The following is a 23,681-nucleotide window of genomic DNA, read 5'->3' as shown; positions in this document are numbered from 1 at the left end:
CCGATGACCCTGTTGAGTCCAGATTTCCCACTGGTGCGATTCACTCCCCGCCTTCTCCCCCCGACGGCAAAATTGTGTTCTGCCGGAATTGGGTGCGGGGGGCTTCCGCATCGGGTTCCGGCCCCATTTTTAAATGCCTGCGGAGTCAGCCTGACTCGGCCTCCATATTCAAGGGCAACCCGAAAGGTTTGAAGGTGTTTTTTTTAATTGTGACGGTCTGTTCCTTTCCATTAGTACCGTCCAGAAGGAATTGCAGCTCGATGACCCAAACAGTTTGGAGGATTACATGGGGGAAATTATCCTGGAGATTAAACTCGCCAACAAACCGAGGGACAGCAGAAGAAATGTGAGTAACGGGTTCATTCTTGGGGCTGTCAATGACCGCACGCTTTATATTCATTGATGCTAAATGTGAAAGTTATGCAAGACGGGAAGGCCTGCTTTTGTGCAAGGAGGTTCCAACCCAGAATGTGTCGATCTTTCTGGGTGCATGTGTCGAGTAACAAAATAGGTCACTTAATGCAAACGTATGATATTGAATAAGTGGAAAGGTTGCATTATTACAGTTTTTATTTCTGCTGGCTGAGGACTATTAAAAAAGCTACAAGGGGAGGTGATGACCTGGTGATATTATCATTGCACTTTTAATCCAGAGACTTAGTTAATGTTCTGGGGACCCTGGGTTCAAATCCCACCACGGCAGATGGTAGAATTTGAATTCCATAAAAAAAATTTGGAATTAAGAATATACTAATGACCATGAAACCATTGTCGGAAAAACTCATCTGGTTCACTAATGTCCTTCAGGGAAGGAAATCTGCCGTCCTTACCTGGTCTGGCCTACATGTGACTCCAGAGCCACAGCAATGTGGTTGACCCGCAACTGCCCTTGGGTGACTAGGGATGGGCAATAAATGCTGGCCAGCCAGCGACGCCCATGTCCCATGAATGAATAAATTAAAAAGAAAACTGAATCATCATGGAAGCCAAGCACGGAAGCCCAATTCTTCATGAACACACAAGGTGCGCTGCCTCTGATTGAGGCTAACTTCCGGGGACGCCTTCTGGAATTATCCGGATGGACTCCATCAGGATTCCAGACATTGTGGAACTTTCCTTTCACACCATCACTGAGAGATGTTGGCTACCTGTAACCCAAACTGCCAAGGCTGGGCATGAGGGATGGGGAGGGTGGGGGTGAAACTGAACCAGGATTGGGTGAAGGTGTGGGTGGCTAGAGCATCCAAGGAGCAGCGTGGAAGAGTGAATGGCTGTCTGGGTGCTGTTCAAATATGGCATCCAAACGTTGGAGCCTATCAGGTGACAGCTATAAGCAGGAAGCTACTGTGAAAATCCCCTGGTCGCCACACTCTGGCACCTGTTTGGGTACACTGAGGGAGAATTTAGCATGGTCAATGCACCTAACCAGCATGTCTTTCAGACTGTGGGAGGAAACCGGAGCACCCGGAGGAAACCCACACAGACACAGGGAGAACGTGCAAACTCCACACAGACAGTGACTCAAACCAGGAATCGAACCCAGGTCCCTGGTGCTTTGAGGCAGCAGTGCTAATCACTGTGCCACCATGCCATCCTCGGAGATTTAGGAGGTTCAATCCATTTCCCAAATGCTTTCAAAAAGCACCTTCAGCACTGGCCTGGACTTATATTGAACACAACGTGAAGCCTAACCACTGTCAATCCTACCAACCTCTCACTAATGTACTTGGGAGTCAGCTTGTGCCCCTGAGCTAGGGTGGCACGGTGGCACAGTGGTTAGCACTGTTGTCTCACAGCACCAGGGACCCGGATTCAATTCCAGCCTCGGGTGACTGTCTGTGCGGAGTCTGCACGTTCTCCCCGTGTCTGCGTGGGTTTCCTCCGGGTGCTCCGGTTTCCTCCCACAGTCCAAAGATGTGCGGGTTAGGTGGATTGGCCATGCTAAATTGTCCCTTAGTGTCGGGGGACTAGCAGGATAAATATGTGGGGTTACGGGGATAGTGCCTCGGTGCAGGCTTGACGGGCCGAATGGCCTTCATCGGCACTGTAAGGATTCTATGATTCTAAGTACAAACCTTAATTAAAACGAAGCACAGCCTTTGATGCAGCACCATGTGCCAGTTGTACCCTCCCGTCGGTTTACTGTGGGTATTTACTCTCCAGTTTCTGCCGTGGGGAACTGGTTCTGTTCTCTGTTCCTCAGTTGGTTGGAAATGCAGCAGGTTTTTCTGAATGGCAGTTGGCAGGTAACGGGCTGGCTACGACATGTTTTCAGATCCCGAGGTTAATTTGCACTGGATTTATCTGTCCAAAAAATTAGTTGCATAACTACTTATTGTTGCTGGCAGCAGAACCACTTTAAATCATGCTGTTAAATCCCAGCATTAGAAAACAGCAGGACAAAAAATGACAGCAGTGTAATTAAAAGAAAAGGAATCACACCGACCGGGCCTATGTAATTAGAAAAGCCTGAATCAACAGTAGAAGGGTTAAATGACATTGGTTGAAATGGTTTTTTTCTTTATACAAGAATGATTGCTGAAGGAATCTTCATTTTCATCACAACTTGTGGAAATTTGAACCTAAATACTACGACATAAATCAGTTTGATTTGGTAAATGTGAATTTTCTGAAGCAACATGCCTTTTAGTTGCATCTTTGTTTGCAATCATGGTTGCATCTTTAGTTGCAAGGGGCGGCACGATGGCACAATGGTTAGCACTGCTGCCTCACAGCGCCAGCGTCCTGGTTTCTATTCCCGGCTTGGGTCACTGTCTGTGCGGAGTCTGCATATTCTCCCCCGTGTCTGTGTGGGTTTCCTCCGGGTGCTCCGGTTTCCTCTCACAGTCCAAAGCTGTTTTGTTAGGTGGATTGGTCATACTGATTTGCCCCTTAGTGTCAGGGGGACTAGCTAGTGTAAATATGTGACGTTTATGGGAATAGGGCCTGGGTGGGATTGTGGTCGGTGCAGACTCGAGGGGCCTCCTTCTGCACTGCGTGATTCTATGATACCGGGGCACCCAGGCAAAACACACGCAGACACGGGAAGGACATGCAGACTCCGCACAGACAGTGACCCAAGCTGGAAATCCAAACTGGGTCCCTGTGAGGCAGCAGTGCTAACTACTGTGCCACCCCATCTCCCACAGTCCAAAAGACATGCTGGTTAGGTGCATTGGCCATGCTAAATTCTCCCTCAGTACCCGAACAGGTACCGGAGTGTGGCGACTGGGGGATTTTCACAGTAACTTCATTGCAGTGTTAATGTAAGCCTACATGTGACAATAATAAATAAATAAACTGAAACATCTAGAGACATGTCACTGGAGTGCTATCAGACAAAATGTGATACAAGAAATGATTCTGGGCCTTGTAGGAAGGCCTCATGGCTCCATTTCTCTAAGGAGGAGGCCCTTCTCCAAGGAGTCATGGTGTTGCTCAGAAAAGCCAGCCCAATCTTTGCTGTGGTTTGTTGGATGCAATTATTTATACAGATTCTGGAACGGCTTCAGTTGAATGTTCTCTGTTGTTACGCATGACCAATCCCCTCCAAAATGGTTGATTTGATTTATTAATGTCACAAGTATTGGGATACAGTGAAAAGTATTGGTGGCACGGTAGCACAGTGGTTAGCACTGCTGCTTCACAGCTCCAGGGTCCCGGGTTCGATTCCCAGCTCGGGTCACTGTCTGTGTGGAGTTTGCACATTCTCCTCGTGTCTGCGTGGGTTTCCTCCGGGTGCTCCGGTTTCCTCCCACAGTCCAAAGATGTGCGGGTTAGGTTGATTGGCCAGGTTTAAAAAAATTGCTCCTTAGAGTCCTGGGATGCGTAGGTTAGAGGGATTAGCGGGTAAAATATGTGGGGGTAGGGCCTGGGTGGGATTGTGGTCGGTGCAGACTCGATGGGCCGAATGGCCTCCTTCTGCACTGTAGGTTTCTATGATATTGCTTCTTCTGTGTTATACAGATAAAACACACTATTCATAGGGTACAAAGGAGAGGGTGCAGAATGTAGTGTTACAGTCATAGCTAGGGTGTAGAGAAAGATCAACTTAATATAATTGATTTGTCATTAACAACTGCACCCCTCTGTTCATTCCCATTCTCCCTCTCTTGCATCCCGGACCGCCTTGCACTCCATCCGTTCAGCGAGTTAGTCAAGTCAGGAAAAAACGCGGAACACATACGAAGGTAAGACCTTACACTCTTGTTTCGCGATGTTTTTTGTGGGCATAATGTTCCGAAAAGAAACAGTTTTTTGACAGTGTCAGGGGTGTCCTGAGCTTGCTTTGTTGACCAGGTTATATTCACCATGATGACCAGCCTCCACCTGGTGTTAAAAGTGGGCATGCCATTTTTGTCGAGTACTCGAAGGAGTTTTCGGTTGTGTTTGAGAGTTTGGAAAGCAGCCGCTCAGAAAGTTTTCAGAAGCAGGTGGTCCCTTAAACTATCGTGCTTATGGTTTTTCAGTAAACCCCTTCAAATTTTGATGAACGAAAATGTGGCTGTAATTCGGGAAACAGTGCCAGGGTTTAACACTCAGGTTGTTCATATTCTTGGAAGGTTTAATAACGTGGTCTCTGTGTAATTTCTGATCACCTGGGGTTGCCCAGTGGTCAGCACTGCTGCCTCACAGCGCCAAGGACCTGGGTTCGATTCCCAGCTTGGGCCACTGTCTGTGTGGAGTCTGCACATTCTCCCCGTGTATGCGTGGGTTTCCTCTGGGTGCTCCGATTTCCTCCAACAGTCCAAGAGATGTGCTGGTTAGATGCATTGGCCATGCTAAAATTCTCCCTCAGTGTACCCGAACAGGCGCTGGAGTGTGACGACTAGATTTTCACAGTAACTTCATTGCAGTGTAAGCCTACTTGTGACACTAATAAATAAACTTAAAGTTTACTTTACTCTCTGGCTGTTTCCAGATCATATTGTTTTAATTTCTAAAGATGGCGTTTCCTCTGGTTTTGAGGGGGTTTTCCTATGACTTTCCCTGAAATTGGTTGAGCTTTCGGCAACTCTGGCGCCCACCAGAAGCCTGAGCCATGTGCCTGGGTCAAGGGTCATTCCCCAAGCAGGATGGGCTCCAATTGGACTTCCCACGAGCAAGGGGGAAGCCCACCGTTTCAGTAGAGAAAGAGGTGGTGGAGTTAAAATGGGTGCATGAGCCCCCAAAAATTCTTTTAGCCTTCAACTGAGATTGAGGCTTAAAAATGTCAGAACCAGGATTCTGAGATTCTCGTGAGCCATTGAAGCTTAATCACGTCATCAAATGCACACACAATAGGCCATTCTGCAATGATGGTAATGAGTGTCAGCAATGGTGGAAGAGTTAGCAAGGACAACCCTAGGCGTGGTTAAAGAGCCAGGTTTTGGAGATGGGGAGGGATTGGGTAGAAAGCAATGAGTTAAACGCATTTCAGGAAAATCTGGAGTTGCTGTGCGCTCTCTCCCTATTGTACACAAACATCCAGCGATGCTCAGCCCCTGACAGACCTTTACCTTCAACCTTTAGCTGCTCTCAAGCTACCCACCCTATTCGGAGAGCACGAGGTGCGGGAAATTCTGTCGTTTCCAGGGAGTTGCCCCCATTGAATGACAGACCACAGGTAAAGAGGTACAACTCCCAGGATGCACTGCACCCAGGCATATGTCAAATAATTCCATGGCAACGGCAAGATATTCCACAGCCGGGACGCTTGAATCCTAAACTCTTCCTTATTTTTCCCCTGAACAGTTTCCCGGGGTGAATTGCTCTTGTGTTTCTGCCGTTCCCAGGTCAATGCAGGAGAGTTGGTAGCTCCATAATAGTCCATGCATTGCACATCACTTTCACCTGTTTGATAAAGCGCCTGAGACTTGACCAATTCAGTGATGGACTCGGTTTTGGTTATTGAGGTCAAGTTTGTGTAACTGGAACGAACACCGCCCCCAAATTATCTTAGTGGAGACTCAGTATAAAGAATAGAGAACTCAGTCAGTTCAGATCCACTGGGGGAATGTTCTCCCTCGCTCTCACTCTCTTGTTTGCACTCTTGCTCTCTCTTTCTCTTTCTCACTCGCACTCTCCTTCTCGCTCTCCCGCTCTCTTTCTCACGCTCGCGATTTGCTGTTTGTTGTAATTCATAGAATCACACAACGCAGAAGAGGCCTTTCGGCCCATCGAGTCCGCACCGACACATTAGAAACACCTGAACTCCCACCTAATCCCATCTGCCAGCACTTGGCCCATAGCCCTGAGTGTTATGATGTGTCAAGCGCTCATCCAGATACTTTCTACAGGACGTGAGGCCTCCACCACCCTCCCAGGCAGCGCATTCCAGACCATCACCACCCTCTGGGTAAAAGAGTTTTACCTCACATTCCCCCCTAAACCTCTTGCCACTCACCTTGAACCTATGTCCCCTCGTGACTGACCCTTCAATATTTGCTACTGGGGAATAGTTGCGCCTTACCCACTCTGTCCATTCCTCTCATAATCTTGAACACCTCAATCAGGTCGTCCCTCAGTCTCCTCTGCTCCAGAGAAAATAACCCAAGCCTATCCAACCTTTCTCAAACTTAAATATTCCATCCCAGGCAGCATCCTGGTAAATCTCCTCTGCACCCCCTCCAGTACAATCACATCCTTCTGATAATGTGGCGACCAGAACTCACACAGTACTCTCGCTGTGGCCTCACCAAAGTTCTATACAACTCCAACATGACTTCCCTGCTTTTGTAATCTATGCCTCGATGTCAAAACCAAGTGTCCCATATGCCTTTTTCACCACCCTACTAACATGCCCTTCCACTTTCAGAGATCTGTGGACAAACATGCCAAGGTCCCTTTGTTTCACAGGAAGTATTTTCAAATAGACTCTGTCGACTGTTTGCTGCAGTACTCTGTGTCTAGACACGGTTGGCTGTGTAAATAGACTTTGCTGAGAAGTAGACTGCTGTGACTCCTGCTTTAAAATCTATCTGTCCTCCAATGCATCGACTGGGTGGGATTTAAACTAGCCCATGATAGCAGGAAACATGGTGGCCAGCTCCACTTAATCGTAGGAGAGGCCCTGTGTCAATCTCCTGATGGTGACAAAATCTCCCCGATTCCCGGCCACCAGTGGAAGAAAGTCACTCCATCTCTTTAACGAGCCAGTTGATACACATTACGCATGAACCGCTATAAAATAGCTCTGGTACACGGATTAAATGGTGGCTGCCTGGCTTTCAGTCCATTTGGAAGGCTCACTCAGCAAACCCGGTCAGGGGGAAGCCCCTTGTAGTCAGGCAGTCAGTGCCTAAGCAGGGGACCCAGAATTGGAGGTGGAAGCCTGACTCACCTCTGGCCTGGATTTCCTTGGTGACCCTGGGCCACTGGTGCTGCATTACCGGTACCGGCCAGCACTGCCACTGGCGCTGTTGGCAGGCAGATCTCCGTGGGCGGCGCTTCGGCCTCCAGCGACCACCATCGCAGGGTGGGCCCGACACAGGTCACTTAAGTGGCCTGGAGAGCACCTGGGTCCAGTGGGCCTTTCACCACTTCCCCGACGTGTGTGAGAGACGCTTGCCTGTTGGCCCAACAAAATCCTGGCCATTATCCGAATGAAGTCTGAATCTGTCACAATACACGTTGGTTGTTGATGATGAATTAATTAGTGTAGTCTGGGTTTTGGCTTGCTGCAAACGATTTGGGAATATTGTGTTAATCTGACACCTTGGGGAATGGCTTCTTGTATACACACACACACACACACATGTATACACGTACACACACACACACCCTTCATTTGATTAATGGCGACTGTGTCTTCAGCCATCTGGGCCATAAGCTCTGGAATCTTCTTTTCATTCCTTCGTAGGCCATGGATGTCGCTGGCTGGCCAGCATTTATTGCCCAGTCCTAATTGCCCTTGACTGATACAACTGAGTGGCTTGCCAGGCCATTTCAGAGCGCAGTTGAGAGTCAACTACATTGCTGTGGCTCTGGAGCCACTTGTAGGCCAGACTAGGTAAGAACGGCCGATTTCCTTCACGAAAGGACATTACTGAACATCTCCCTTAACCTCTCCACCATTATTCATAGAACGAAATCATAGAAACCTTTACAGTGCGGCAGGAGGCCATTCGGACCATCGAGTGGCACAGGCTTGGAGGGCCGAAGGGCCTGTTTCCTGTGCTGTGCTGTTCTTTGTTCTTTGAGTCTGCACTGACAACAAACCCACCTAGGCTGTATCCATAGATACCGTAACCTCACATATTTACCCCGCTAATCCCACTAATTTACGCATCCCGGGACACTAAGGGGCAAGTTAGCATGGCCAATGCACCTAACCAGCACGTATTTCGGACTGTGGGAGGGAACCGGAGCACTCTGAGGAAGCCGGCACAGATACGGGAAGAAAGTGCAGACTCCACGCAGACAGTGACCCAAGCCGGGAATCGAACCCGGGTCCCTGGAGCTATGAGGCAGCAGTGCTAACCACTGTGCCCTCATGCCACCCAAGCTGGCCGGCCAGCATTTATTGAGTGTTCCTCGCTCTCTTCCTCTCCTCCTTTTGTGAAACTCTTTAAAATTGACCTCTTTGATCGAGCTTTGGATCACCGGTCCTGATATGTCCTTGTGTGTCTCAGTGTCACATTCTCTCTGATGCTGCTGTGGAGCGTTTGGGATGTTTAACTGTGGTAATGGTGCTAAATAAAGCAAGTTTTCGAGTAATAACACTGGATCGAAGAGGAAGACAGAAATGAATAAAAGTTTGAGAAAACCCATTTCTGAAATAAGTATTAACTGACAGTTGTAAAAATAAAAGCTGGAAATCTGAAATAAAAACTGAAATTGCTGGAGATGCATTTAGTGGGTCTGTCAACATCTGTGCAGAGAAAAGCTAATACTTTAGGCCCAGCACTTGAAATATTAACTTATCCTGTAATTCTCCTAAAGCTGGACCTGTTAATTATATATTTTTAAACGGTGTAACTCAACAATATTGCATAAATTATTGTTTAAGCTAGCAGACGGGATCTGTTTGAGGTACAGAGTTCAGGAAGAGGTTGGAGGCTGTGCTAAAGCTTTTTATAAGTCACTGGTTAAACTTTAGCTGGAGTACTGTGTTCAGTTCTGAGCAGCACTCTTTAAGAAGGATGGCAAGATGCAGGTGGAGATGAGACACGGTGGCGCAGTGGTTAACACTGCTGCCTCACAGCGCCAGAGATCCAGGTTCGATTCTCGACTTGGGTCACTGTCTGTGTGGAGCCTGCACGTTCTCCCCGCGTCTACGTAAATTTCCTCCAGGTGCTCCGGTTTCCTCCCACAGTTCGAAAGATGTGTTGGTTAGCTGTATTGGCCATGCTAAATTCTCCCTCAGTGTACCTGAAGTGTACTGCAGTGTGGCGACTAGGGGATTTTCACAGTAATTTCATTGTAATGTAAGCCTACTTGTGACATTTACTGAATAAGTTTAAAACTGTCTGTGTGGAGTTTGCACGTTCCCCCCGTGTCTGCATGGGTTTCCTCTGGGTGCTCCGGTTTTCTCCCACAAACCAAAGATATGCAGGTTAGGATGATTGGCCATGCTAAATTTCCCCTTGGGTTCGATGGGATTTGCCATGGTAAATGTGTGGTATTGTGGGAATAGGGCCTGGGTAAGTTGAAGTTTATTTATTAGTGTCACAAGTAGGCTTACATTAACACTACAATGAAGTTACTGTGAAAATCCCCGAGTCGCCACACTCTGGCGCCTATTCGGGTACACTGAGGGGGAATTTAGCACGACCAATGCACCTAACCAGCACGTCTTTTGGACTGGGGGAGGAAACTGGAGCACCCAGAGGAAACCCACGCAGACACGGGGAGAACGTGCAGACTCCACACAGACAGTGACCCTCGCCAGGAATCGAACACGGATCCTTGGCGCTGTGAGGCAGCAGTGCTAACCACTGTGCCACCGTGCTGCCAGATACTCTGACAGAGTCAGTGCAGACTCGATGGGCCAAATGGCCTCTTCTGCACTGTAGTTGTTCTATGGATTAGATGGAGATTGACCAACATGTTACCAGGGATGAGGGGCAACAATTATGTGGATCGACTGTTAATAGCATATCAATAATGCTGTTAAGATGAAGAGAAGTATGTGTTGGGTACTGATTGTCTTGGAGCAAGATAGACATGGGATAGCTGGGACACTGGGCTGAGTGGGAGGAGGAGCTGTTAGGCTGAACAAGCTAATAAACTCTCAATAAAGAAAAGCTCGGTGTCTCTCTTCACCCAACTGGCTTGGTGCTGCCAACTGGAGAAGCTGAGATTGTTCTCCTCAGAGAAGAGAAGGTGAAGGGAGATTTATTCGAGGTGTTCAGAACGATAAAAGATTTTAAAAGTGTAAATAAGGAGAAACTGTTTCACTGAAACTATGAGTAACCAGAAGTCACCCCTCATGATTTTGAATGTCGTTATAAAATCTCCTCTCGCTCCCGTGATTCTGCGCTCATGTAAGAACAATCCCAGTTTCTGGAATCTCCCACATAACTGACACATAACTGGCTGATTGCAGACGATCAGGAACTGGGCTTGCATCATCCTGGATTCTGTTACAATGCCCTGCCAGTCAACCACCTCTCACATGTCTGCGTGTGTTTATGTAGCCCCCCCCCCCTTAAACATAGAGAGAAATTCAATTCTATTCAATAGGAGTTAGGGGAGGTGAATAAACACTTGCTCGGAAAGGTGGGCGGAAAGCGGAGGAGTTGAGGGGCATTGTGTGGGGCTGATTCAGCTGAAAGCTCTGCACCAAGCATTCTAACAGGGTTAGACAGGGTAGATTCAGTAAGAATGTTCCCAATGGTGGGGGAGTTCAGAACTAGGGGTCATAATTTGAGGATAAGGGGTAAAACTTTAGAACTGAGGTGAGGAGAAATTTCTTCACCCAGAGGGTGGTGAATGTGTGGAATTCACTCCCACAGAATGTAGTTGAGGCCAAAACATCTGACTTTGAGAAGAAATTAGATACAGCTCTTGGGGCTAAAGGGTTCGAGGGATATGGGAGGAAAGGGGCTGGAGGGGTGACCAGGATATTGAGTTCAATGACCAGCCATGATCAAGATGAATGGTGCAGTAGGCTCAAAGGGCCGAATGGCCTACTCCTGCTTCTAGTTTCTATGTTTCTCTGTTAAGCGCAACAAAGATGAAGAAGAGGGTGAGGCCACACACAGTTTCATTAGTGGGAGCTGAGAGAGGGTGCTGGAATGTGGGTGTGGGGGATTTTGTCTTGAACCCGCAGGACAGAAACAAACCATTCCCTCAACACCCACTCACCCTCTCAGAGGGCCGCTGGTCTGTGGAATTCTCTTCCTTGGAGACTGGCTCACCAAACCTATTTAAAGCAGAGCTAGACAGATTGACAACGGGCACGAGAGCCAAGGAGCAGACAAGAGGGTGGAGCTGAGACCACAAGTAGGTTAGCCTTGATCTTCATGAATGGGGGAGCAGTCTCAAAGGGCCAAATCATAGAATCCATAGAATCACAGAGTCCCTACAATGCAGAAGGAGGCCATTCAGCCCATCGAGTCTGCACTGACCACAGTCCCACCCAGGACCTATTCCGGTAACCCCACATATTTACCCTGCTAATCCCCTGAAATTAGGGTCAATTTAGCATGGCCAATCCACCTATCCCGCACATCTTTGAACTGTGGGAGGAAACCGGAGCACCCGGAGGAAACCCGCACAGACATGGGGGGAACGTGCAAACTCCACACAGACAGTGACCCAAGGGTCCCTGGCACTGTGAGGCAGCAGCGCTAACCACTGTGGCACCATGCCACCCCATGGCCTACTCCTCCTCTGAAGTCCCCCGGTGTCCAGTGTCAGTCTCTGTTTGGGTTCCACACAGGCCTCCTCCCATTCCTCGTACCTCCCTCTGCCTCCAAAACTTTCTCCCTCCTGAATGCACAAAAGTTAAAGTTGGCTCCTCTAGGCCAGAGGGTGATTTGTGAATTAGGATAGGGGCATTGTTGGGGAGAGGAAGTGGGAGTTAATCTGTGACAGGATAGCAGCACTGGAACCAGTGGAGGTGGAGAGGCTGGCTGAGGAAGCCATCAGGACGGTGTGTTCTGGAGTTGTTGTAAACGTGGTATCAGCAGCAGTTTTGCTGAGGCCTTTACACATTTTATTCCAAGTAACTTGTTTTTCATTCACTGTATCTTATCCTTGCCGCTGTCGTTTTGGAGACTTCCTCTTCACCATCATCGAATCATAGGAGCGCCATCTTACCTGCTGTTCATGTCAAGCTTCCCGCTGCAGCGAGGCCGCAGTATTTGGCGCCCAACCAAATCTCCATTCACTGCGGCGGGATGGGAGAATCCCATCGGCATGAACAGTGATGAGGTTCCGGCACAGAGTCATGCAGTGCAGAAAAGGCCCCTCGGCCCATCGAGTCTGCGTCCTATTTTCCTGCACTTGTCCCATATCCTTGAATGTTATGATATTCAAATATATTTGTAATGGTTTTAAGGTTTCCGGCTCCACTACCTTCCCAGGCACTTCATCCCAGATTCCCAACACCCTCTGAGCGAACATTTTTTTTTCAAATCCCTTCGGAATCTCCTGCCCCTTACCCTAAAACTGTGACCCCTTGTGATTGGCCCCTCAACTGAGGGGAACAGCTGCTCCCTACTCACTGTGTCCATGCCCCTCATAACTTTATACACCTCAATCATGTTCCCCCTCAGCCATCCCTGCTTGAAAGAAAATAGATTTGATCATTTGCGCAGCTTAACAGTTTCACCACTCCACACACACACACACACACACATTGGGAATCTTCCTCTTTACTTCAATTCTACACCCGATTACTCACCAACCCACAGCAAAGGGTTGTGATTTTTAAAAAAACTATGGCTCCAAGTCTGTCTACGCTGGAACGGGGAATTGAACCCTTGAACCCCAAGCTGTTGCCATTAACACTATCCACCCGCTAGCCATCCAGCCAACAGAGCTCCCCGGTGCTGACATATATTGAAGTATTATTGTTATAAGTGGACCTGCAGTGCTGATGCGCTTGGGTCATCTGGTTCTGGGTCAGTGTCACCCTCTGATCACAAGGGGGCAGCATTGAACCAATATTCAGTGACCTAAGCCACTTGTTAATTGAGAATTGCTTCTGAGCCGATAGATATTAGTAATGCTGTTGAACAAAATCCATGTTAGTCCCATTATGTCTGTCAGGTTCTTCATTCCTTCCTTTTGCAATTTTCTATTCTAATAAAACTTTATTGATGACAAATACATTATTATCTTCGTGAAGACATGCTTAGAGATTGAAAAGGTTGCCTTGCCTGTGTATACTTTCGCTTTTCTTAATGAACTTAATGTACAAAATAAAATTCCTGAATGCACATTTTGCCCCCAGTTGACTACTTTTCAATAGTTCATATGAATTGTAACTTAAATTAGAAAGTGTAATCTTATCAGTTTTTAAAAAAAAGATTTTTCAAAATTGGGAACTGATTTGCTCGGGGGGGATTTATTCCTGTAACATTTCCATTTTGCAGTAACTTATTCTCTGCAGTTAACTGTTGAGTATTTCTGGATTCAGCACCCACAGTATCTGAACTCTGGGAAACATCAGCACTTGAAACCAGGGCAGAGGAAGTCAGAAAACAGTCCCCAAATGTCGACAAGTTAGAAAACCTGATAGAATGAGCATAACAAAACATTTTAACACACTCCAACAGACGTTAGTCTGGTATTTGAGTGGTCTAGACTCCAGTGGATGGACTCCAGTCCATAAAAATTGACAAGAGATTAGCATTTGCGATGTTGTTATTAGGAATTGAGGCACTGCTGCCAGGGACGTGGGTTCGATTCCCGGGTTTGGGTCACTGCCTGTGCGGAGTCTGCACGTTCTCCTTGTGTCTGCATGGGTTTCCTCCGGGTGCTCCGGTTTCCTCCCACAGTCCGATAGACGAGCTGGTTAGGTGCATTGTCCATGCTAAATTTTCCGTCAGTGTACCCGAACAGGCGCCGGAGTGTGGCGACTAGGGGATTTTACAATCCCTGCAATGCAGAAGGAGGCCATTCGGTCCATTGTGCCTGCACTGACAACAATCCCACCTAGCCCCTATCCCCACGTGTTTACCCTGCTAATCCTCCTAACCTACACATCTTGAGACACTAACCCGCACAGCTTTGGAGTGTGGGAGGAAACCGGAGCACCTGGAGGAAACCCACGCAGACACTGGGAGAATGTGCAAACTCTCCGACCTGAGGCCAGAATTGAACCCGGGTCCTTGGCCCTGTGAGGCAGCAGTGCTAACCACCGTGCCACCCCTACCAAAAGAAAAACAACAGTAACTTCAGTGCAGTGTTAATGTAAGCCTACTTGTGACAATAATAAATAAACTTAAACTAGAAAGTTTGGACGTTGAAAGAAAATGAGATCGTGTTCCCTGGGACAGACTTTCCACAAGAATAGATGGGCTACAAATGTTGGCTTTAGAATTACGCTGTAAGTAAAGGTTTCTTTCTCTGCTTCTGGACACACTGGGGTGGAGTGTGCCAGTGTTAATACCACACCTTAGATGTACATGAATTCTGATGAAGCCTGACTGTGCCTCACTTCACTCGCAGAAGGAGCTAAATTCTTTAGTCCAGAACTGCTCTCTGTGAAGCTGAGACTACTTCACAAAGCGGGGGCTCTGCTCTCACGCACCCCCAGCCCCTCTCGATTGGTGCCCAAACGGTGCGTCCGATTGCAGCTCGGACAAGGCTAAATAAATACTCTTCCCCGCTAAAATTCCAAAGAAGGTTGTGAAAGGTTTTACAATGTGGATAAATAAACACCTTCCTTTCCGAATGGTTTAAATGTGTATTAATAACCTCCTCGAAATGCTTCTGCTGTTTACATTCTGACGGCAGTAAGGTCTGGATGGGTCGGGGGTGAGAGGGGTGCGGGGGGGAAGTGGGGGTGGAAGGACACTTGTTAAAACTTTGTGAACACGTTCCTTTCGAGCATTACACTTCACCAGCATTTTCCAGGATACAAATGTATTCAATTCAGTTTATTAAACAATAAATATGTGTACCTGGCGCGTTTGCAAAAATAATGTCGCCCAAATGTGGGGGTGGCACAGTGGTTAGCACTGCTGCCTCACAGCGCCGGGGACCCGGGTTCCTGGCTTGGGTCACTGCCTGTGCGGAGTCTGCACGTGTCTGTGTGGGATAAGATAAGATCATAAGAAATAGGGAGAGGGCTGCACCAGTTGGGCCCTCGAGCCCACTGTGCCAGCACATGGCTGATCGGACTCTGGCCTTCTTTGACAGGGGGTGGAGTAAATCCTCTCCCCATGCAGATCAAACTTATTCAGGAGCGGGATAAGTGAATGTGACCCACTCAATGCCACCATCCACAATCTACGGCATTGGAGAGATGGGTGGCACAGTGGTTAGCACTGCTGCCTCACAGCGCCAGAGACCCGGGTTTGATTCCCGGCTTGGGTCACTGAATGTGTGGAGTTTGCACTTTCTCCCCGTGTCTGCGTGGGTTTCCTCCGGGTGCGCCGGTTTCCTCCCACAGTCCAAAGATGTGCTGGTTAGGTGCATTGGCCGTGCTAAATTCTCCCTTAGTGTACCAAAACAGGCGCCGGAGTGTGGCGATTAGGGGATGTTCACCTTAACTTCAATGCAGTGTTAATTGTGACATTAATAGATAAACTTTATTGAATGATATTCGATTGATAGCAGGAAACGGAGGAGCAATGTAAGTGTGCAAAGCAAATGCTTTTAGCTGGCAATCTGAACCCAATTTTACTTTGTGAACTGTGTTACAATACTGCAGGCTTTAGCCTTTAGCTATAGTGTCAAAGCAGAAAGAACTGAGCCCTGTTTCATGGCACTTTACCCTTAAAGGACCTGTTGAGTAGCCGCAATTGAAATTGGAATGAAAGTTCCTTGAGGCTTTGAAAACTAAGGTCATTGCCTTTTAACATGCCACATGCATTATCTCAAATGTAGATACAAGTCCCTTGTCTTCTGGATATCAAAAGATACTGGACACGATCATTCCCTGGGCAAATATTGCTTTTTGCCTTCAGTGTGGGGGCCTGAATTGCTCCCTGGTGTTTTTCAAGATTTAAAAAAAAATAGAAATGTACGCTTCAAGGCTTGAGCAGTGAGCGTTTCCCTGACATCTTCAAAGTATCCTGAGATGGTTATGGAGTGGGGAGGAGAGAGAGAGGGGGGGGGGGGGGCGGGGGGGGGAGGGGAATGTTGTCTTTCTCAGCGATGAGAGTATGTCGACATTTCCCAGAATCAGCAGCAATAGACCAGATGTGAGCGTGTTATAACAAGGCTGTCAATAGATCTAACCGGTGCACTGGCTAACTGCGCCTGCCTTTGCCTGCACTCCCCACTCTCTTGACTACTCAGCCATATGGAAGCAATCTTCCTCCTTCCCCCCACTTCCCCCACCCCACCCCCCGTCCCTTTAATGGCTGGCTTTGGAATCCATTTTCACAAGCCTCATAGGGCTGAGAGGAACAGTCCCATGAATCGACCAGATAGAAGGCACTTCCAAAATAAACATTCAATTTAAAAATTAGACATACCAGGCTGCAGATTTCTTTTGACATATTTCAGGGGGGAAAAAAAAAAGTGTCGCTATTCATCTTAAGCGAATGCCAGGCACCAGCAGGCTCCTTTGATCCTCTTTGAAAAGTTATTCCCCCCTCCCCGCTAAAATATAAATCCACAAGTGCTCTCCTACACTGGAGGGACCAGCTCCCGGCACTTTGAAGTTTGACCCTGAGAACAGTCCATGGCTTTAGCTCTGAACAGAGTCTTATCCGTCAAGAGTGGTGTTCTGTTCTTCCCTGGTGAAACTCTCCCCTTCTCCAGTAAAGAGGAGGTCAGTGCATCTTCTGAGTTGGTTAGTTGGAGGTAACAATGGGGCGTTTGTAAATGTGACAATAGATAGGTCTGTAGAGTGGGATAGCTTGATCTTGGTTTCAGATAAAGCTCGGCACAACATCGTGGGCCGAAGGGCCTGGTCTGTGCTGTACTGTTCTATGTTCTGTTCTATGTAGGTACATGGCGTGACAGTGCACCTCCCCTTTGATCCACAGCTACAGTTTTAACACTAGGGTTATTGAACAAGTTTTAAGTTTATTTATTAGTGTCACAAGTAAGGCTTACATGAACCCTGCTATGAAATTCCTGTGAAAATCCCTGACTTGCCACACTCTGAGGTACACTGAGGGAGAATTTAGCATGGCCAATGCACCTATCTTTCCCAGGCCCTCTTCCCTACCTTATCTCGGGAATGCCACACATTTCCCATGGCTAATCCATTGAACCTACACATCTTTGGACACTTTAACGGCGGGATATTACGGCCCCGCTCGTCCCAAAACCGTAAAATCCCGCCCGAGATCAACGGACCTTTCCATGGTCTGCCCCTCGCCCGCTCCAATTCCTGTGGCAGGCAGGACAATAAAATTCCAGCCTAAGGGGTAATTTAGCGTGGCCAATCCACCTAACCTGCACGTCTTTGGGCTGTGGGAGGAAACCGGAGCACCCGGAGGAAACCCGCGCAGACACGGGGAGAACGTGCAAACTCCACATAATCACCCAAGGCTGGGATTGATCCTGGGTCCCTGGCGATGTGAGGTAACAGTGCTAACCACTGTGCCTCCGTGCCACCCCAAGACCTGCACCACTTTGAAGGGCAAGGTGGCATGTGTATGGGGACACCAGTATCTGCAATCTTGACTGAGAAATGTTTGACCATGTCTACACCATGGTTGTGTCAAAATTGTGAACCTTTCTTTCTCTGTCCTCCCGCCAGCCCTGTCTGCATTGTGAGAGTGCCTTTACCACATGAGCTGCAGTGACTCAAAATGGCGGCTCACCACCACCTCCTCAGGGGCATTTAGGGTTTGGCAACAAATGCTGGCTTTATCAGCAATGCGCTCGTCACATAAAAGAGTAATTGGTATGACGCATTAGCCTCAGGTAGAGATCAATGAGTCGAAACAAGCCCGCTAAGGGAAGATGATGGGTAGCGCTTGGGGAGATGGTGATGCAGTGGTATCATCATGGCCTAGCAAACCCAGGTGCACGTTCTGGCCACCAGGGTTCAAATCCCACCAACTGATGGAATTAATTAACAAAAGGAAATCTGTGCGGAAAGCCTCCGACCTTGTCCTCAGGCTGGGGTTCTCCAGTGCCGCTGCAGTGAATGGAGTTACGGCTGTGCCATTGGAGTTGACAGCCAGTCTCAGTAACGGTGCCATGCAACGATTATCATTAAAAACCCATCCGCTTCAATCATGCCCTTTCGAGATGGAATCATCAGAATTAGGAGCAGGCAATTCAGCCCCTCGAGTCTGCTCCTCCATTCACCACAGCCCCTCAAACCCTTACTAATTAAAAATCAATCCTTCAATTTACTCAATGTCCCGGCATCAACGGCGCTCTGGGGTAGTGAATTCCATAGACTCAAGACCCTTTGAGAGAAGTAATTTCTCTTCATCTCTGTTTTAAATCTGCCACCCTTTATCTTAAAACCTCTTGTTCTAGATTGTCTCACAAGCATTCTCTCCACGTCTACTATCTCAATCCCCCTTATCATCTTGTACAGTCAACTAGGTCTCCTCTCTTTCTTCCAGGCTCAAGGGAGTGTAGACCTACACTGCCCAGTCACTCTTTGTAAGTCAAACCCCTCATCTCTGGAATGAATCTATTGAACCCCCTCTGAACCGCCTCCAATGCAAGTACATCCCTCAAGTGAGGGGGAATGAAATCGTTCACAATATTCTTAGTGCGGTCTCACTCATGCTTTGTACAGTAGCACAGTAAGAAGTCTCACAACACCAGGTTAAAGTCCAACAGGTTTATTTGGTAGCAAATCTCCACATCATTGTACAGTAGCAGCAGCACTTCACTATCTGAATATTCTATCCCTTTAGCTGTCCTTCCTGGTCAGGAATGGATCTCAATTCAAGGGCAATTAGGGATCGGCAGCAAATTCTGGCTTTGCCGGTGACACCCACATCCCATGGACGAATTTTAAAAAAAATTCTGGGAATTTAATCCCATGATAGCATCAAAGCTGAAGCCACAAAATTCCATCATCCATCATGATTTCTTTTCTCACCGCAGTTCCTCTTTCTGCTGTCTCTCTCCTCCGACAATTGGCTCTCACCCTTCAATTATCCCAAGGGTTTTGCGAAATGCTGGCTCGCTGTTCATTGACATTGTAAAATCTATGACACAATCTGTTAAGTAGTGTAGGAGGGTTACGTTACTGGATTACAAATGAGGCGAACACAAGTTCAAATATTTGATTTGATTTATTATTGTCACATGTATTAGTATACAGTGAAAAGTATTGTTTCTTGCGCACTATACAGACAAAGCATACTGTTCATAGAGAAGGAAAGGAGAGAGTGCAGAATGCAGTGTTACAGTCATAGCTAGGGTGTAGCGAAAGATCAACTTAATGCGAGGTAGGTCCATTGAAAAGTCTGACAGCAGCAGGGAAGAAGTTGTTCTTGAGTCGGTTGGTGCATGACCTCAGACTTTTATATCTTTTTCTCGATGGAAGAATGTGGAAGAGGGAATGTCCAGGGTTCGTGGGGTCCTTGATTATGCTGGCTGCTTTGCCGAGGCAGCGGGAAGTGTAGACAGAGTCAATGGGTGGGAGGCTGGTTTGCGTGATGGACTGGGCTACGTTTACAACCCTTTGTAGTTTCTTGCGGTCTTGGGCAGAGCAGCATCCATATCAAGCTGAGATACAACCAGAAAGAATGCTTTCTATGGTGCATCAGTAAAAGTTGGTGAGAGTCGTAACTAACGTGCCAAATTTCCTAAGTCTTCTGAGAAAGTAGAGGTGTTGGTGGGCTTTCTTAACTGTAGCGTCAGCATGGTGGGGGTGACCAGGACAGGTTGTTGGTGATCTGATTTCAGAGAAATGTGAAGTAATTAATATTGGTAGAAAACAAAGGAAATGCAGGAGCAGAGGGAGCTGGAAGTATATGCGTGCAGATCATTGAAGGTGGCAGGACAGGTTAGAAAGTGGTTAATAACCTAATCAGGTTGTGGGCCTTAATAAATCAAAGTATAGAATATGCAAGCAAGGAAGTTATGATGAACCTTTCTAAAATGCTGCTTGGGCCCCAACTGGAATATTGTGTCCAATTCTGCACATCACATTTTAGGCTTCAGAGAGGGAGCGGTAAAGATCCACGAGAATGGTTCCAGGGATGAGGAATTTCAATCGAGAGGCTAGATTTGAGAAGCTTCTATTCTCCTGCAACAAGAGAAGGTTGAGAGGAGATTTGACAGCGATATTCAGAATCATCAGGAGTCTGGACAGAGTGGAGGGGGAGAAACTGCCCCCATATGGCAGAAGCATTGAAAACTAGGGGACATTGATTCAGTTAATTGGTGGAAGAACCAAAGGCGATCCGAGGAAAAGCATTTTGATGCCATGAGTGGTGAGGATCTTGGAGTAAGCACAGTAAGAAGTCTCACAACACCAGGTTAAAGTCCAACAGGTTTATTTGGTAGCAAATACCATAAGCTTTCGGAGCACAGCTCCTTCGTCAGATGGGGTGGATATCTGTTCTCCAAAAGTGCACAGACACAGAAATCAAGTTACAGAATACTAATTAGATGCCATGTTCACACATTGCTTTGAAGAGGAAATTGGATAACAAAGTGAAGAGAGATCTTGCGGGGTTATGGGGAAAAGATGAGGAAGTGGGACTAGTTGAGTTGCTCTTACAAAGAGACAGCAGGGATTCAGTGGGCCTAAAGTCACCATGGTCCGAGATGAATATAAGCTGCTGTCCTCTTTGAGGGGGAGAGCAGATTGGTGGTGATTTAACCTGAGGATCACCACACCTCAGGTGAGGGGCAAGGTTGAGAAGGCAAGACCTTCGTGAATCACTTCAACCGGTTTAGGAATTGAACCCGCATTGTTGGCATCGCTCTGCATCACAAACCAGCCGTCCAGCCAACTGAGCTGACTGACTCCCCAGCGATGGGCCTAAGACCTCTTTCTGTATCATAATCATTCTATGATTCTATAATCTTCTTAAGTGCATACTTGGCCACCACATGACCCGTGTGAGAGCAAAGGACTTGGGTGTTATTCAGGAGGCTAGTTGCTAAGGAGATTTTGATTTTGATTTGAGATGTTGTGAAGGAAGTTGGAGGGAATGTTTAAATCCAACTCCAACAAAACGTCATTCAGAAGCTTGAAAATGAACCAAGGGGTAATGGCACCAAATCAGCTGGAGAAGTAATGCAAGTGTGGATCTGTTGCTGTAATTTGGCGTTAGTGCCCAGACACAAGAGTTCGTTGCTAAGGGAGATGGGAGAAGGCCCTGTCTAAGGCTGGGAGAATGAGTCAGCTGTGCTGATGGAAGTCCCATTGGTCTGGACAGAGGGCCAGTTTATCTGCGTGCCCTTTGAACTGAGGTGGAGGGTGGGATGGGGAGGCGAGAATTAAAAAAAGAACTGCTGCGAAGAAGCTGGAAAAATATGGGTGTTCTCAGAAGAACGCCAAAGGCCAGGAAAAGATCTTCCTAGTAATGTTTAATTGAATCTCATAAAATAGGCCTTGCTAAAGTAGAAATGTGAATCCACAATGTCAAAAATCTTCTGGAAAAACATTCCCCCCACCTCACAAAAAACGAATAACCCTTTGAAACCCTCATATTTAGCAATCGGTTAGACGGGCTCCGCCATTTTGGTACCCATTTCAGTTCTATATTCCCTGACATTTTCCTGTGTTCCGTGGTACGTCCACTTCCCAATTAGCTAATGAATACCTCAAGGATGTCACAGTGGTTAGCACTGCTGCCTCACAGCGCCACGAATCCGGGTTTCATTCCATCCTCGGATGACTGTCGGGAGTTTGCACATGCTCCCTGTGTCTGCGTGTTTTCTCTCTCAGTCCAAAGATGTGCAGGTTGGGTTGATTGACCATGCTAAATTGCCCCTTAGTGTCAGGGGATTAATGGGGGAGATGCATGGGGTTACAAGGATAGGACCTGGGTGGGATTGTTGTTGGCGCAGGTTCGATGGGCCAAATGGACTCCTTCTGCACCGTAGGGATTCTTTTCTACTTCTGTGTCAGTGTCTTCTGGTATCCATGTATTCCATAGAATAGAATGCCCACAGTGCAGAAGGAGGCCATTGGGCCCATTGAGTCTACAGTGACTCTCTGACAGAACATCTTACCCAGGTCCTCCATCTTCCCCCCCGTCATTTCCCCGTAACCCCACGTATTTACCCAGCAAATCCCCCTAGCCTACACATCTTGGGACACTCAAGGGCAGCTTTCCATGTCCAATCCACCTAACCAGCATGTCTTTCGGACTTTGGGAGGAAACCCACGCAGACACGGGGAGAATGTGCAAACTCCACACAGACAGTGACCCAACGCCGGGATTGAACCTGAGCCCCTGGCGCTGTGAGGCAGTGGTGCTAACCACCGTGCCACCACATCCCTTCCCTGTAATATTTTTCCAGGATTTATTTTATCATCAACAATTTACTCAGTATTAATGTTCTGTCCCCAGCAAGTCACAGATAGCTGTGTGATTAAAATATATTATATTATTGGCAGCGAAAGTTGATATTTATTAATTATGGTTTCAGAATTGTTTCGATTTTAGTTTTTTCTTAATCATCTCTCTTTGTCTTCTGTATGTCCTGCGATTGTGATTGGCGAAAAAGACTAGCTTCATCCAGAATATCCGCCTGTCTGACGCCCTTCGGAAAAACCAGCTGTGGAATGGGATTGTCAGCATTATTCTCATCGAAGGAACGGGGATCAAGGAAGATGCAATTGAAGGATGCTACGTTAAATTCAGACTGGGGGATGAACGATACAGGAGCAAGGTGTGCCACAAGGAAAGGTCTTGCATCATAGGAGTGATCTTATTGAGGTCTATAAAATAATGAAGGGCACAGATCAGCTAGATAGTCAACATCTTTTCCCAAAGGTAGGGGAGTCTTAAACTAGAGGACATAGGTTTAAGGTGAGAGGGGAGAGATACAAAAGGATCCAGAGGGGCAATTTTTTCACACAGAGGGTGGTGAGTGTCTGGAACAAGCTGCCAGAGGCAGTAATAGACGCTGGCAAAATTTTGTCTTTTAAAAAGCATTTAGACAGTTTCATGGGTAAGATGGTTATAGAGGGATATGGGCCAAATGCAGGCGATTGGGATTAGCTTCGGTGGCATGGACAAGTTGGTCCGAAGGGCCTGTTTCCAAACTGTAAACCTCTATGAGTCTACATGTATAGCACCTTTCAAATCCTTGAGAAGGCGCGATAATGCGTCACAACCAATGAATAGTTTTTGAAATGGAGTCACCGTGTTTTGTTTTTTGGTGAGGAAATGCGGCATCCAACGTTTGCACAGCAAGATCCCACGGTGGAAAATGACCATTTGAATATGGTTTATTGGTGTTAGTTATGAGTTGAAAGGACATTGGGAGAGTTTACTCCAAAATAATGGGCCACATCTTGCTAGAGTGGGGCATTTTATATCATGCAGGAGTAGCTGGCCTGTTACCTGACCCTGTCAGCCTTGATATAAGTTGCATTGTAACATGCTAGAAATGTGAGCAGGGAATTGCATGCTGAACGCAATGGGCCATCTGGGACCTCCGTGAAGGATGGAACCATCTCC

General features: G+C 47.3%; 1 protein-coding gene across 1 annotated transcript in view; it reads left to right on the top strand.

The window, feature by feature from the left end:
- The window catches only part of LOC144511296 (multiple C2 and transmembrane domain-containing protein 2-like), a 447,793-nt gene that overhangs the window by 197,149 nt on the left and 226,963 nt on the right, over positions 1–23,681 (top strand). The window contains exons 6-8 of the mRNA XM_078241512.1: positions 235–346; positions 4,149–4,190; positions 22,723–22,887. Coding sequence (XP_078097638.1) covers positions 235–346; positions 4,149–4,190; positions 22,723–22,887 — 319 coding nt within the window. The remainder of the gene's footprint in view (positions 1–234; positions 347–4,148; positions 4,191–22,722; positions 22,888–23,681) is intronic.

The sequence above is a fragment of the Mustelus asterias genome, chromosome 24 (assembly GCF_964213995.1).
Source record: "Mustelus asterias chromosome 24, sMusAst1.hap1.1, whole genome shotgun sequence".
NCBI classification, from domain to species: Eukaryota; Metazoa; Chordata; class Chondrichthyes; order Carcharhiniformes; family Triakidae; genus Mustelus; species Mustelus asterias.
Note: the sequence above shows the minus strand (reverse complement) of the source record. Positions and strands in the feature narration are given on the sequence as shown.